We start from the raw sequence: 16048 nt of genomic DNA, 5'->3' as shown, positions 1-16048 counted from the left end.
GTAAGCATTCCAACTTTCCATTCAGTAACAGAGCCATCATCTCAATGACACACAACTGTCTACCTTCATCTGGCACAAAAACAATACCACAAAGTAGAGAAAGATCTTCAAGACTGGAGATGAAAGTATTTGTTAAAGAAAATACATAAATAAATTCAATCCTTTCTCATTTATCTAAATTATTGCCCAATAAAATTGTCTCATTCCTCAACTGCCAATCATAGCACAGCCTCCATTTCAGATGCAAGTTGCGCTCAGGACAGTTGGAGCTTCTAAAACAGTCCATTTTGGAACTGGGAAGAGTTGAGGTAGCATCAAGAAGTAACAAAGCCCCAGATAAGTGAATTTTGCTTTAAGCTTTGTAGCATAATATTGCACCTGATTGCTTCTGTGTTAATTTTGTTTTAATTATATGCTTAGTTTCATGATCTGGAATTGCAGTGTCAAAATGACACTGGACTAAAACCTGCTGGGTTACAATCCAAGGTATGCTACAAATTAACAGCTTGGAAATCGTTTGTCAGACCATCAGGAAGCTGAATACAAAAGGTACATAGACCTGAAAATACATTAATAGGGGATACTTGCAAGGAAGCCCATTCCCATGTGCTGCCTGTGAACATTCCCTGAGTTGTTATATCTGTGCACCTATAACCTCTCTTTTGTATGAAGAAAGAAGAGAAGAACAGAGAACAAGAACATAGAGGCAGGCTTAGCACACACCTGATTCTGGCAAAGGTACTTTGGGTCACTCCCAAGACAGTCACAAACACCGATGTAATTTGTTGATGCAAACATACATAGTGGTCCATTTCTTTAATCTTTAGACTTTATAAAGTTGGTCAAGAAGTTGTTTAGCGGAGCAGCAGATTCCAGTCCATAATGCATGAGGGTGTGAACCTCCCATAGTAAGGCTTGCTTCCACACTCCCACCACAAGGTCTGAATGCCAACAGCTGTTCTGCTTGTTCCAGTTTCCCTCAGGATGAGCAGCTCACTTTAAGGCCCCGGGCCCAAGCAGGCGGGCGCAGAGCATAACCTGCTTTCTCTGCAGCCCGCTGCTTCTGGAAGGGACGCTGTAAGACCTGCTGCAGGAGCTGAACCTGGAAGCAATTCAATCAGGTATACTTTTATATGAGACATTTTCCTGCAAATCCGAGCATTACACACCCTCCTGGCTCCAGAAATAATTCCACAAGTTGACTGCTATTAGTAGTACCACCACTGTTATAGCAAACAGTTTAATGAATACTTCTAATATCGCTAGTATTATTAATAATATTATTACTAATATTGAGTGATTGTTATGACATAAAACAATGTTGGTCAAAGTGAAATACAGATTCAAAGAGCAATACAGATTCAAAGAGCAAATGCAACCAACCATTTCATTAACATTCGTGGGCCTTAGGACAAGGGGAAATGGTTTAAACTGAGTCAGGGGAGGTTTAGGTTAGATATTAGGAGGAAGTTTTGACACAGAGGGTGGTGACGCACTGGAACAGGTTGCCCAAGGAGGTTGTGGATGCCCCATTGCTGGAGGCATTCAAGGCCAGGCTGGATGTGGCTCTGGGCAGCCTGGGCTGGTGGTTGGTGACCCTGCACATGGCAGGGGGAGTTGAAACTGGATGATCATTGTGCTCCTTTTCAACCCAGGCCATTCTATGATCTCATGTCAGTTATTAGCAGATATCTCAAGAAAGAACAAACTAAACTTACCTCTGAAAAATCATTCAGGTTAGCTTTCTGCACTGCTGATTCTGCCATCCAATTCCTAAGCACGTATCTCGGATTAACAGCTGAAACCAAAAGTAAATCATGTTACATTTAGTTAGCCAAAAACCAACAGAAGCAGATCACAATCACTGCAAATGTCACTGAAACCTTCGGGGAGATTTAATTTGAAGATCAAAAAAAAAAAAAAAAAAAACCTGCATAAAAAGGAAAAAAAGAATGAATGTGTTCATCTGTGAGCTGCTAACAGTGATCTGTTAATTTGCTCAAGGAGTAATGCCAAAGTCGCACCACCCACGTGTAAAACAAGAAGTAGAATGTCAGATTGATTCAAAGAGGCTTCCCTGCTACAAGTACCAGCAGGCTTCTCTAAAGGTTTTGTTTGCCACAGCCCACATTCCTGCCACACTGCTGGAAAGCAGGTTTTGACGTTGTCACTCTATTCCTGGAGATCACACACATTAATATTAATATCCCTGCTTCCCTGGTGGCTGAACATCTGCCTGCTGAAGAGAAGTAGTAAATGAATTCTTGATTTTGCTCTGCCACTTTCACTTCACCTGTTAATGCTGCCTTTATCTCAACCCACAGCTTTTTGTCTCCATCACACCGAGAGGGGAATGGGGCAAGCAGCCCACTTGCATCTCCTCATACTGCTTCTTTGACTTGTTGATCCTTGTTGAGTACCCAAATAACCAATGCCTTTGAGAAAAAGTGAGACTTCTCTCCTCCAAAGGTTTGGTGGTCAGACAAGCACAGGACTTAATTCATGTTCCAGAGCTCCCTGTAGACAGTCAGTGTTGAGCACAGCAAACAGAATAACACTAATATACACAGCCTCTATAGAATGCTCCATTTAACCAGCTAACAAGCTAGAATTTACCGAAGCTATGTCATCTGCAAAACAACACTTGTGTGATTATTTTATATATAGCGATATAATTGCATTCTTTATGTTTGGAGATGAATGACAGCCGTTTTAAGTCACCAGATTCGACATACAACAGAGTGTGTCTTTACATCATTTACAAAAGTACAGGACAGAAATCACTTTCTTCTGTAAGCACTGAACTCTGACCACTCGTGGTCCTGCTAAAATAGAGGTGAAGCTCTTTCAGAGGACAAGCATGCGGGCTGAAACCAGATGCACCCCAGCTCTAATGGCACTGGCACAAAGCCAGGCAATGGGAACATTCCTCCATTACATAAGCTGCCCAAGCCACATAACAACATGCTGCTACTACATAGGGGATGTTCAGAACGAATACAAAGAAGCAGCTTTTTACAGTATAGGTGATGAAGAACTGGCACAGGTTGCCCAGAGAGGCAGCAGGTGCCCCAGCCTTGGAGACACCCAAGGTCAGGCTGGATGGGGCTCTGAGCACCTCATCCAGTGTAGGTGTCCCTGTTCATTGCAGGGGGGTTGGCCATGATGGCCTTTAACAGTCCCTTCCAACTCAGATGCTTCACTGATTCCATGTCCAGGTCCTAACTTCCTTGAGAGTTAAGACTGAAGACAGTCCATTCAGATACAGGAATTCTTCTTTGCATCACTGTTATGCTACGTGTATTTACATAAATTAAATGAAAACCAACCAATAGGACTGGCTGTTGGGAATCTCAGTCACCCCTACATAGTTGTAACAACACCCTGCCCCAAACACTGAAAAAAATAATCTTTTTTCCCACTTGGTAAAATAATTTGCTTACAGTTGAGAATTTTACTTGATCCAGTCAATGGTTTTCCGTAGTTAAGTATGAGAACGATATAAAAGAATATTAAGAAGGGGGATAAATTAACATGACTCATACAGAAATGATAATCCACATGAAAGCCGTGAATCACATCAGCAGGAGAGTGTTTGTCCCAGAAACATATTCTTAAAAGCTGCAAATGGACAAGTTTCACAGTGGAGTTAAAAATGTCCATAACGAACACGAGAGACAAGATGATTAGGAAAGAATGAGAAAACCAGATAACAGGACAAAATATTAAAAAAATTGTGCCCTTTCAAGTATTTTATGATGTGGTCTACTATTTTTCTCCTCTTTTTTCCTTTTGAACATATTCCTTGCATAAGGAAACACAGTGACAGACTTCACTGGGACTTGAATTGTCAAATTTTTTTCATCAACACCTAAAGGAACTGAGATTGTGCAGTGCAAGACAAAGCGCTTTGACGAACTAAAAACCAAGTCAAGGGAGAAAAAGAGTAAAAATCATGATATGTGATCAACTTAAAATGCTTTACCTTGAAGCATTTGAAGATACTCCTCTACACTTAGTAATGATGAGGCAATGAATAATGAATATGCTGCCATTGACAGCTCAAGGACAGCCAATACTTAGGACAGAAAAAAGAAATTTAGTGGTACTTATCAGCTCATATAAAAATCCAGAGACGGGCATGACAGTTTTGTCTTTAACATTAATTGCTGTGTAAAAATGCACAACTGTACTGGGCTCGTGCAGCAAGGATTTCACGGTGGGGTCATGCCAGCTGTGCTGCAGGAAGATGGTTGCTCACATAGAACACACATCTTACTCATCCACAAAGCCTTAACATATCAAATTTTGGCCTGCTACCAAAGCTAAGACCAGCAGCCTAAGTGTGGTCCTGGGGACAAAACCTTCCCCTTCTTTGTCTGCTTCCCATTCCATAACATCCTCTGAGATGTGAGTGGAAAACACAATGCTGGGTTTTCTTTAATTGTCCCCCAATTCAGAACATCACTCTTCTGTAAAAGCAGATTCACTAAAACATAGAAACATAACAAGCATAGAAAAAGTGTGTTTAGACAGTTCCCAGCATTAAATTTTAGGTGAGGAAAGCTGGGAACTTCAAAAGAGTGACTGAACTAACAGTCTCCGGGTCTCACAGCTGAAACTTACCAACCACACCAAAATACAGGTAATAAAAGAAGCCCTTTTGGTAACTGGATGTAAAATTCTAAGCATTCCTAAAAACAGATGGAACACCAGTTTGAAAATCTATCTTATTACTGAGACTCAGTACCATCTCCTGCCATCTTACAGCTAAATCAATTTAAGCTTCCGAACAAATCAGCCAATCAATATCTAATGAAAGAGGAGAGCCATTCTTGCTAGAGATGCGAATAAAGCACCTGCAAAGCAGCACAACAATAAAGCTCATTCTGCCTACTGCACAATTTGGCAGATCCCCCATTCGTTTCACTCCCTTTTGTCCAGAGACCCTCATTGTCTGTGGTAGGCAAATTGCACAAGTTTTCCTCAGCTAATTGCAGACCAACAAAACAAAGTACAATTTCATAACCACTGTTCCTGCTGTGATCGACAACCTATGCATCTTTACCGTTTGGGATCTGAAGTAACTGGGAGGGAGCAAATAGGATATTTAATCTCTGATAACCATACCTTCCTCTAATGACTAGACATTTTCCCAGTTAAATGAGGGTTTTTCCCCTGCTTCCCTAAATAAATAAATGAATGAATAAAGGCCTATCAAAAATATGAATTCTTTATAATATACAAAAACACAATATGGACATGTTTGAGCACTCATACAAATCCCAGCTCATGGAGCCAGCACAGCGTGGCTATAAAAATCATTTCTTGATGTTATGAAAGGTTCTTTACAGGAAAAGAATAATGTTCTTCTGAGCAAAGCCTCACCTGAGACATCACAAAATACAGCAAGCATGTTCCTATGGGCCAATAATTCTCAAGTTCTTTACAGGTATCAAAAGGAAAATAATAAACAAATAAATAAATGAGGTCCACAAGCACCAAGTCATGGAACAAGCAGCAACAAACCTACGTAAGAAGTTGGTCGCCATCTTTTAGTGTACTACTTCCTTTGAATCGTTTTACTTACCCATCATTCTTCTTCTTCTCTTGATGTCTGAATCATCCTTGTTCCTAAATATTAAAACATAAATAAATTAATTAAAAACCTACTTGTGAAGGTTCCTTGGATTTTTCTTACTCGCCACCTATTATTACAGAAGCTAGCACAATCTAGAACCACAAAGACAAAAAAATGATAATAAAAAAAGACATTACAAATCATGTACATTTTCCCAGCCCCACTAAAGATCACACAAATCCTTGTCAACTAAAGCTGCCACCTTCTGGCAAATACACAGCTGGTGTTACTTTTAAACTTGAAACTTCACCAGACTTACCCATCTAACCGCAACAGGTACATTGCAACCCACTCTGAAAACAACCCGTGTTTCCCCAGATCCCGCAGAGCCCAGAATTCCTAAAGGGCAAGAAAACATCAGTGACAGGTAAACAGGACCTGATTCCTGTTAAGCAAAACCTGAACTAAGCAATCAGAGAGAACATGCAAGGAGAAACATACAGTGAACCTTCAACAAATTCTCTTCCCTAAACTCCACCTGTATCTTTTCCTTTATTTAAATTACTCAGTTTTGACATCCATATTAACCCATCCCTTTTAGAGCAAATTCTACCTAAGTACCTTCAGAACTTGTCCCCTATTTATCCTTAGCTTTTGACCTGTTTTGTTTTTCAATACTTGAACATAGGTATTGCTCTCTTCTGCTCTTTGTACATGAATCAGAAGTATTTGAAAAGAATAAGGAACAGATTCTTTGATCAAAGGATAAGGAACAGATATTAAAAACAAAAAAGATAGAGTGAGTGGAAAGAGTGCAACTCAAGGCTCCAGGTGTAGGAGGAGATTATAAATGGAAAAAGAAGCAGTAACTCCTCATCTTCATACCATGCTCCAGGCACAAGTTCATTCTGCTCCCTAAAAAAGCCTTTTAAGTTCTCATTCATTGACAAACAGAAGTCAAAAGTTAGGGAAAGACAGAGGCACTTCCCAGAGAAAGTGAACAATGTTCTCCTTATTATATCAGGGTTTTGTCTAACCTGATTCACTCATTTGGTATTGAGTGTTCCTAAAGTGAGATGCCTGTATTAATGAATACCTCAGGAATATGAAGCTCCCTTAATTGGTCTGCAGTAATTTCACTGAGCTGTCGGAATGTCATTGTGAAATCAGCCTTTGTATCTTCCATGAGCTGGCAAAACAGAAAGGTTCGTATCAGTGCTTTTAAGAATGAAGGACATTCATTCAGATTTTTGCCAACAAGATTAACAAAACAAACTCACTTTGAGAAGGAAAGCAATCAAATAATTATCATCCTTGCTGGCTCCAAGAAGCCCCAGTTTTCTTTTGAACAATTCTGTAAAACTGAAAATAGCAGCACAGTAAGAGTTGTCACGTGGTAATCTGCAGTATTGGGACTGCAGGGTGTGAGATCTGGAACTGCATACCGGACATAATAGGTTTGACCATACTCTTCCAAAATCTGGGAAGCTCTGCAAAGAAAAAAAATGGTCGTTAAATTCTGTGATACCACAACAGTACTGTGAGCATAACCCTACTGTAAACTTAGAAATGGAAACTTCTGGTGTTTCAGAAACATTGATATTCTGAATCAACTGAGATACGTGTTATGAAAATGTCTGAAAGGAAACGTCAAATACATCCATAGCTGTTTGCAAGGAAAATAAAACACAATCTGTCTCATTTTCATACCAAGAAGTCATGACTTTATGCTGTAGACAAGAAGATTTACAGCAGGAATCTTTACAAAAGAATGCTGAAATACTATCTCGTTACTTCAAAAGACTGGATGGTCTTCATTTGTAAGCTCCTTAAAATACATGCTAAGAAAACCTACAACAGAAACCTATAGGCAAAGGTCCTACATTAGAGGAAGAAGAATAGGCCCCACGACATCTGGCATAGGCTTCCAGCTAGATTTTGCTATTATTTGTGGTTAACAGAAAACTTCCCCCACCTTACGCTAGCCAATAACGAGTTCAAGGCCAGTTTCCACCTAGAGAAAAATTATTTTCTAAGCTCATCTCTTTCTTTCCTATGCATATGGTTATTAGATGGTCTCATATTTCCTCAGTCCTTCTAAGTGTTTAGGTATTTAAACGATTACTTACAGCTGTTTTTGCCTGGGATCCAGTAATGGTTTCAGAGCTTGTAACAGCTTGTTCAGATTAAACAGCCCAACATTTGCCTGGTTTCCTATCTTATACCTCCCATCATCATCAGAAGTGTTTGGAACAAAATCTGTTTCAAACAAAACATTAATTTTCCACAACAGAGTAATTAAAACAAACAATCAATGTTAAAATATTGATGTGCATTTGTTATTGTATTCAGGCAGCAAATTAATAAAAGTGCTGAAGATACTGAAATACTTAAACCCAGATCACAAAGATGCTTATTTACAGTGGATTAACTCCAGAACTAATATTTGCAAGCCTAAGAAATACATCTCTCACAGATTAATTTCCATACATCACAAGTAGCATTTTCCAACTTGAAAACACAATTCAGATGTTCTTAAAAAAATTAAACACTGCAAATGCTTTATTCAGTATTTTTACTACGTGCAGAGCTACTACTAAGGACAACAACTACAAAAACAACTGCACATCTGGATTCAGGATTGACAAGTTAAAAATAACATATGTAAGCATGCATTTAAAACAAGAAACCAGACCACCTGAATGATACTTGAGTTGCATAGGCAACTCATTCCTGAAAAATTACATTGAATGTATTATAGTATAGAAATTCTTATCTGGGCGATAAATATGTGCTATGTAAGTGGCAGGGTACTCAGATGTTAGCTGCATGCACATCTACAGCATTGGTCTGAAAACAGATGCTGAAATGAACCACTTGCCCAGACCAGAAGGAGACAAGCTGATCAGTGTATACAGCTTTGATCCTCAAAGGTTATCAAGGAGACTTGTGATACATCTGTCAGGTGTAGCAACCAGATCAAATCTGAAACTTTAGCTCTAAAGTATTTTATCTGGTTCTAGAACGCACTGGGACTGGACAGGATACAGATAATGATCATCACAGCAGCCTGATCGTTACTGTGTTTTAAGTTTGTGACTAAAACAGTGTTGATAACACATCAATGTTTGTCTACTACTGAACAGTGCTTGCACAGCATCAAGGCTTTCTCACTTCTCACTCTGATACAGGTAAGCAAGAGGCTGGGAAGGTGACACCAACTGAACAAGGGAATAAAACATCACACTCAGCAATAAAAACAGGGGAGCAGACTTTCTAAGGTAGCTGTGGCTTAGAGACAGGCTGGGCATCAGCCTGCTGGTGGGAGTGACCACCCTGCATCACTATTTGAGTCCTCCTCTCCATTCTTTTTAGCCATTTGTTAACAAAACTGTCTTAAAATTGACCCAGGAGCTTCTTCAAGCCTTTGCTCTTCCAATTCTCTCTCTAATCCTGCAGTAGTGGGGAGTGATGAGTATCTGATGGCTACTTACTTGTTGGCTGGAGGTCAACTTGCCCTAAAGGAAAAGACCTAAAGCCAGAAAAGACCTGTTTTCTTCAGTACAGCAGGAGTCAAACAATATCTACGCTCAAGTGATTTCATTAATTTGAGGCTGCAATCTCATGAGAACAGATTGCAGGACAACTAGTCACTATTGGTTCTGAAAACTACTCAGATAAAATCTCCTAACAATAATCAAATTTAATGCATTTATGCACATGCTGCATCTACATGAATCAATCCCAGAATGACTGAGTTTATGTATTCAGTTTTATATGCCTATGCCATGACAGGATAGGTTTGATTTCCTTTCCTTCCTTAGAGCTGCTGTGACTCCAAAGCCAGAGCATAATGCATGTAGAGCTGTATACAGCAACTGCCATAGGCTGCTTACAGCAATATGCAATTTCTAGTTTTATTGGTTTCTGTTATATCATCCGTTCAATCGATGAAATGCAATAGGAAGCATTCTTCATGAAAACAGGCTTAATAGTGACATCTTATTTTCAGACTTTTAGCAATCAAAGCATAACCTGTTAACATAGCCTATAACATATAAAACTGGCCTTTAACATATTTTTCCCCCTAAAACTGTTCAAACAAACATACAGTTGGGATTTTTATTTTATTTTGCTAAAAACATTAGAAGAAATTACATAAATTAACAGAAGTAATTTTTAGTCAGAAATTGTATGTAAGAATGGGTGCTACACTCACTTGGGTCATAGGAGTCCATAAATCCAAACGGTCCATAATCTATGGTTATGGATAGCAAACTGAAGTTATCTGTATTGCACACACCTACAATTAAACAGGAAGGAGAAACAAAAGGTAACGTTCCACCCAAACTCTGCAGCCTCTAGATCTGCTGTAAAATCAGCGCACTGAATCTAGACAACTACAGTAGTTCCCTTGCAGAGATCAGATCCTGGAAAACAAACCTGTCTCTTTTATTCTTGACCTGGCAGGTGTATGAAGTATGAAAATTAGGAACTGTTTCTTATATTATCTTGCACCTGGTGTCTATACATAGGTGGCACTGTTTCCTTTTCCTTTCAGCGTGACATGGTATTGAAACAGCATCTTGCACAAGTCCTCAGTTAAGTCTCTTTGCACGTGGACTGTGTGCTGTATTAGCAACACAGTGCTACTTTATTTGTCATAATTCAAACCTGAAACCATGGTGGACAGCACTCTATCCTACACAGTACCATCACTATAAAAGGACAGGTTCTTATATAGATGCATCAGATCCCGAGCAATTAAACATCTTTGCACCTCAGACAGTCACAACAATACTGGGAAGCCCATACTCTTGCTGCATTCTTTGTACCTGCCAGTTAAAGTCAGACTTTGAAAAATCAGGAAGTTTTTTCAATTCTGTTATGAAAAGAACTGCTTAGTATTAATGCGTAACAGATAGTGCTGCAGGCAAGGACATCAGAAGGACTGCAGAACAAAGGAACAAATAAAAGCCATCTTCAAGTAATTACAGAGTCACTCCTGTAAAGCCAACACCTGATGATATCTATTGCAGCTTACCATGTGCAAAACCCACAGACATCCACAATGCAATCAAACTTGCTGTCTCTGATACAACTGTAGAGAAAAATTCCTGAAATGAGATACACATTTTACTTCACATAAAACTACGGAATACAACAAACAATATAAACATTTGATTTATTTTAGAAATGCTTTGTATGCTCTATTTTTAAACGCACATCTCTGATCTCTGCCAACTGGGACCGTTTGTTCACATCCTGAATGATGTGACTGCAAAATGGCTTTATTCAGCAGAGACTGCAGTTAACTAAGTACATGCAGATGCAATAAAAGGACACAGTTATGTACATATGGATACACTAAAGGAAGTGTAAAAACCTTAGAAAGAAACAAAGACTCGATATATACTATTCTACATTAGGAAAAACCTAATTCATCACATTGTAACCATTGCTCACCTACCAGTCTGAGCAGTAAGAGAACAGAAAATAATGGAAAATGGAAGCTTCCCAATAAAAGTATCCATGATCAGAAGTGGTGAACAAGGAATTGCTCAGGCTGGAGTTTGAGAAAAAGAAGCAACCAAGGAGTAAATGAGGCTTCTATTAATAAAACCCCAAAGATTATTTCAGGTATTGAAACCTTATAAAGCTGCAAACTTTGCAAAGCTTTGTACAGTGCTTTGTTCACAGGCCTGTGGAAAACAAAAATAACTTCCAAAAAAACTTACCAGATACGCATCTGAATCACTGGGGACTATTGATGGAAAATGTTCCTGGATGATAAAGTCCAGCAATCTCCTGTACCATGAGATGCAGAATTCATTAAAGAAAAAATGGTACTTATAGAATCGAGCATTCAGAACTCTTTAATAGCTAAATGCTGACCTATGTCCTGCTGCAAACAGGCATTAGAAAACTCCATGTATTTTCTCCAATGAGTTTTGGATTAAGCCCTTCCAAGTACTTAGAAATACAACCTAATGTTCTAGACACAAATATAACTGGAGACTGCCATTGAGTTAAAACTATTCCCATGTGTTGCATTTCCAGAGCACAATGGGATCTGGTTTAGCATTCTACTATATCAGACTGTCAGGAAAGAAGTAATTGGTGGATTGAAAAAAAAAAGCCGCATCGTTACTAGTAATAACTCTAGATTAGAATTCACCAACATAGAAAATTCTTAAGTATGGTTACTTGCCATAATAGGTGGCCATCCCCCTAAGTGCGTAGCATTTCTATATGGCAGGTTAAGGAAATTGAGATGCATACATTAAAGCCGTGATGCCTATCAGATGCCCCCATTTGCAGATTTAAAGCACAGCAGCTGGCATTTAGTACAGTTATGAGCTCTGTGTAGGATTGTTGTTGCTAAAGCTGGCCAGGGCCACGGGCACAGGCAGCTGTAAGAACCAACTGGGTAGACCCAGACAAGGGCTGGACCTGGGTGAGGGTTGTGAGGCTGTGCACACAAATATTTTACCTTCTAATCAGGCTGTTGGAGCAAATCACTGAACTCCCCTCAAGCTGCGACTGCTTTAGCAGAGTACATAGCTACCCAACTGTTAGAGGGGCAACCAACAAACTGCCTCATAGATCAGGCTGCCCTGGGCTCCTGCTCTGCATAAGCACAAGAGATCTGTACTTGCCCATTAAAACCAATTGCTGGCACATACTTAAACAACAATAAAAAACAGCGCTGTGTCATTTTAAATTCAGTTCCTCAATTCAATCTTTTGGTTTACAACAAAGCACTCCTGTGAGATTTCAAAGAAAAAGGGGGGGGGGGAAAGAAAAGAAAAAAGGGGGAGGTGGAGGAGAAAGACAGAATAGAGTCACAGGGGAAGTAACCTTGAATTACCAATTAATACAACATGCAACAGCTGCTACTTCTCTCGTTTTTAAGCACCCCGAAACAACTGCTATTACAAGTTGTTATCAGTCAGTGCATTGCTTCCACAGAGGAACAGTCAACATTAAAACAAAACATCTGCCATGCTAATTGCCTGAGATGAAGCAATATATAGAAATTAATATTGCTTAGAGGTTTAAACTTGTGCAATAAATTTTTACCTAATATGTGTTCCTGGAGGGCACAGTTTATACAACAGACTTGGGCTAGGGATTTCTGCTGCTTTAGCCTCACAAACAACTATGGGAAATTAACACCTTAATTCCCTAAATCTGTAAAATTTAGATAGATACAGGTAGATACAGGTAGATACAGGTAGATACAGCTTCCCCTGGCCTCAATGCTTAGTTACCGGAAATAGCTGAGCTATAAAAGCTTTTTGAGTTTATAAGATCCAGGCCTTAAAAAACACCCGGGGGATTTTATCTCTACAAGTCCAGAACCTTTGCAATGTTGTAAAAATCCAGCAGGTCATCTTTCTAAACAACACAATCTTCCTGTCTTTATAATGTATGCCTGAATTTCAACTGTATGTATGCATTGCAATACACATTTGATTGTTAGGAGAACCAACGTAATTACTACAAAGACTAAATCCAAACCTTAGTAAGTCCAGTTCCCCAGAGTGAGCCAGGATTTCTAAGGATCCTATACGAAACCATGATTTGGCAAGACGGAGGACTATTGCACCTTAAATATAGATACATGTTTAAATGTAAATGGAGCATCAGCAACATAAAATAATCTCATAGTAGATCTACTACATGCCATTTTTTTCTCTAGACAAATAATTTACACGTGCACAGTTAAACAAGTATCTCTAGAAGTATGTTCTACACATAACAGGTGAATACATGTAATACTACGCTACACATACATTTTAATGATAAGGGTTAATTTGCAATTGCTACTTTTTACTCCTCCACATCTTCATCTGTTTAGCAGTATGAACATTATATTATATATATATATACATGTTATATCTGTTTAGCAGTTTAGCAGCGAACACAAGTGAAATTCCAGCAGTGCATTAACATTACAACTCCCCCACAGACGATAGCAAGAAAGAACAAACCAGTGTAAAACACTTCTGATTTTAATCCATGCTGTGCCATCCCACTCTTTTTCAGAGCAGGCTTAGAGAACAGAGCAATGGTGCAGCCACGGTAGTGCCCCATCATTATGGTATTGCCTGCAGAACAATGGATATTTTCCCTAGATTCCAATACCATTTTTGTAATGGCATGTGAAAAAAAATACACCACCACAATACATGCCACAGTCATAGCAGGTCTGTTCATAGGGCTTCACTTCTTCATCTAAGATGTGCTTGAGACTGATTTTCTTAGGAAGGTTCTCTATCTTGATAAATGAAATGAAGCCTATTGCACAGTTCTTGTTCCATTACATAAACGACAAAGCTGATTTTTGCAATGGGGAATTAAGTTGCAGTGGTAAATCATGTTAGTCTGAAATGTGTTCATTACCTCTCTCTTTCTTAATATTTCCATTGTAAAACTGATCTCTCCACACATCATCATCACTTACAACTAAGCTGTAAGAAAAAAGAAATGAAAATTAAGAAGTTTATATAGGAAACTTAACCTACACTGGAGATGAAGAGATATTCTATGTAACTATTTATTTCAGAAGATCCTTTTGCTGGAATAGCTTGTTCTTACAAACAATGCAGGCAAAGAGTACAGATGCAGCTTAACAAGCTTCTTTAGCTCAATGCTTTCCCTTTCTACTTATACAGTGCTACCCATTTTCCATTGCCTACATTGTTCTTGGGGAGAGGATAGCACTCAGAAAAAGCACTGCGTTCATTTGGAACCCCAGTGACAGATGAGAGCAATGATAACATAAATAAGCCACAAGTCCCTTGAGGACAACAGCAAAATTGGAAAGACAGAGAAATGAGAAGCCAAATAGTTGCATCAGATTGCCTTTTATATGAGCCAAAACTGCTGCCTCCGTAATCCCAGGGACAGATCTGGGATCCTCAGCAACTGAGAACTCTGCAAATAGTATCGACACACAATAAAGGCATAATTTTGATGATGCATTATAATTATTACTTTCTTCTCCGCTGCTCCTTGTACTTGAATTTTTAAAAACAACACCTTCCTTTCGATTGCTTCACAGTTCTGCACATCTCAGACATTTTCCCATTTATTCATATACCGAGATTTGTGAGTGCTTGGAAAACAACCAATTGTGCTTGCTTTAAAATATGTCAAAGTTTACACTCATCTAACAAAATAAAATACATAATTCCACTCTATTTTCTGTTATTATCTGAAGAAGAAAATTGCATCAACCATCACAAGCCATGTGAGGGCATCATTTTCTCCTAAGGTTAATGTTTAGAAAGGTTTCTCTCCAAGGCAACTAAGACTACACTAACAGAAGGAATGCCTGGCATTATCCTTTCAAGGAAACATCCTTCAGCAGACACAGACTTCTGGTTTGAGAGCCTAAGAGCAGGTTCAATTCATATAATTCTTTGCTTTTTGCTTAGCTTTTTGCTAATTGAGAAAGGTCTTTCAATTCAAAATTGCTGGACGGCACATTACTGGAAATTTAATGCAGGTAATTAAGGCATCTTTTAGGTAGTTGAAGGCTGAACAGAAGACAAAACTTTCCTTGGAGGAACACAGAAAAGGACAACAGACAAACCTAAGGCTTATGAAACTACTTCAAAGCTTAAGACACTTTCTCCCACAAGACCTCTGTAACAAGGCTTAGAAAGTGCAGGGCAGATGAGCGGATACTGAGGTGGGTAGAGAAGTGGCTGACTGGCAGAGCTCAGAGGGTTCTGACCAGTGGCACAGACTTCAGTTGGAGGTCTGTAAATAGTGGTTTTTCCTCAGGCATCAGTGCTGTGAGGCCACATCTGGGATACTGTGTCCAGTTATGGGCTCCCCAGATCAGGAAAGTCAGGGATTTCCTAGTAAGAGTCTAGTAGAGGACCACAAAGATGATGAGGGGCCTGGAGCATCTCCTGTGAGAGGAAAAGATGAGACCTAGGACTCTTCAATCTGGAGAAGACTGAGTGGGAGCAACAGTAGAAGGGACAATGGGCAGAAACTGGAACACAGGAAGTTCCATACTAACACAAGGAAGAATTTCTTCACTGTCAGAGTGACAGAGCACTGGAACAGGCTGTTCACAGAGGGGCAATTAGAAGGAATTCTTACAGTCGTAATAATTTATGATAACTGTGGCTTTGAAATTAAATACGTGGGTTTTTTCCTGCATTTCTGAAGGCATTAGCAGCTACCCAATCTGAATGTTCTCTATTAACTCCAAAGAAAAGGCTGTGAATTGTTCCAGGTAAAGGCAGGGAAAAAAAAAATATACAGAAGTCAAAATATTAATAGAAGGTTTCACAAACAATTAAAAATGTCTCAGATGAGAATCATAGAATCACTCAGGTTGGAAAAGACCTTGAAGATCATCAAGTCCAACCGCAGCCTAACCATAGTACCCTAACACTAACAACCCTCTGCTAAATCATATCCCTGAGCACCACATCCAAA

The 16048-nt window shown here is 39.2% G+C and overlaps 1 protein-coding gene across 1 annotated transcript in view; it reads right to left on the bottom strand.

Annotated features, from left to right (window-relative positions):
- Positions 1 to 386: 386 nt before the first annotated feature.
- LOC107308953 (protein adenylyltransferase SelO) overlaps positions 387 to 16048 on the bottom strand; it is a 21131-nt gene continuing 5469 nt past the window's right edge. Inside the window, exons 7-19 of the mRNA XM_015853239.2 lie at positions 13991 to 14058; positions 13106 to 13193; positions 11320 to 11389; positions 10626 to 10698; positions 9801 to 9884; positions 7711 to 7840; positions 7027 to 7071; positions 6862 to 6943; positions 6678 to 6770; positions 5901 to 5980; positions 5591 to 5634; positions 1719 to 1798; positions 387 to 1102 (exon numbers count right to left, since the gene is read on the bottom strand). Of these exons, the coding sequence (XP_015708725.1) occupies positions 980 to 1102; positions 1719 to 1798; positions 5591 to 5634; positions 5901 to 5980; positions 6678 to 6770; positions 6862 to 6943; positions 7027 to 7071; positions 7711 to 7840; positions 9801 to 9884; positions 10626 to 10698; positions 11320 to 11389; positions 13106 to 13193; positions 13991 to 14058 (1060 nt within the window). The 3' untranslated portion in view covers positions 387 to 979. The remainder of the gene's footprint in view (positions 1103 to 1718; positions 1799 to 5590; positions 5635 to 5900; positions 5981 to 6677; positions 6771 to 6861; positions 6944 to 7026; positions 7072 to 7710; positions 7841 to 9800; positions 9885 to 10625; positions 10699 to 11319; positions 11390 to 13105; positions 13194 to 13990; positions 14059 to 16048) is intronic.

Source organism: Coturnix japonica, chromosome 2 (genome assembly GCF_001577835.2).
Source record: "Coturnix japonica isolate 7356 chromosome 2, Coturnix japonica 2.1, whole genome shotgun sequence".
Taxonomy (NCBI): domain Eukaryota; kingdom Metazoa; phylum Chordata; class Aves; order Galliformes; family Phasianidae; genus Coturnix; species Coturnix japonica.
Note: the sequence above shows the minus strand (reverse complement) of the source record. Positions and strands in the feature narration are given on the sequence as shown.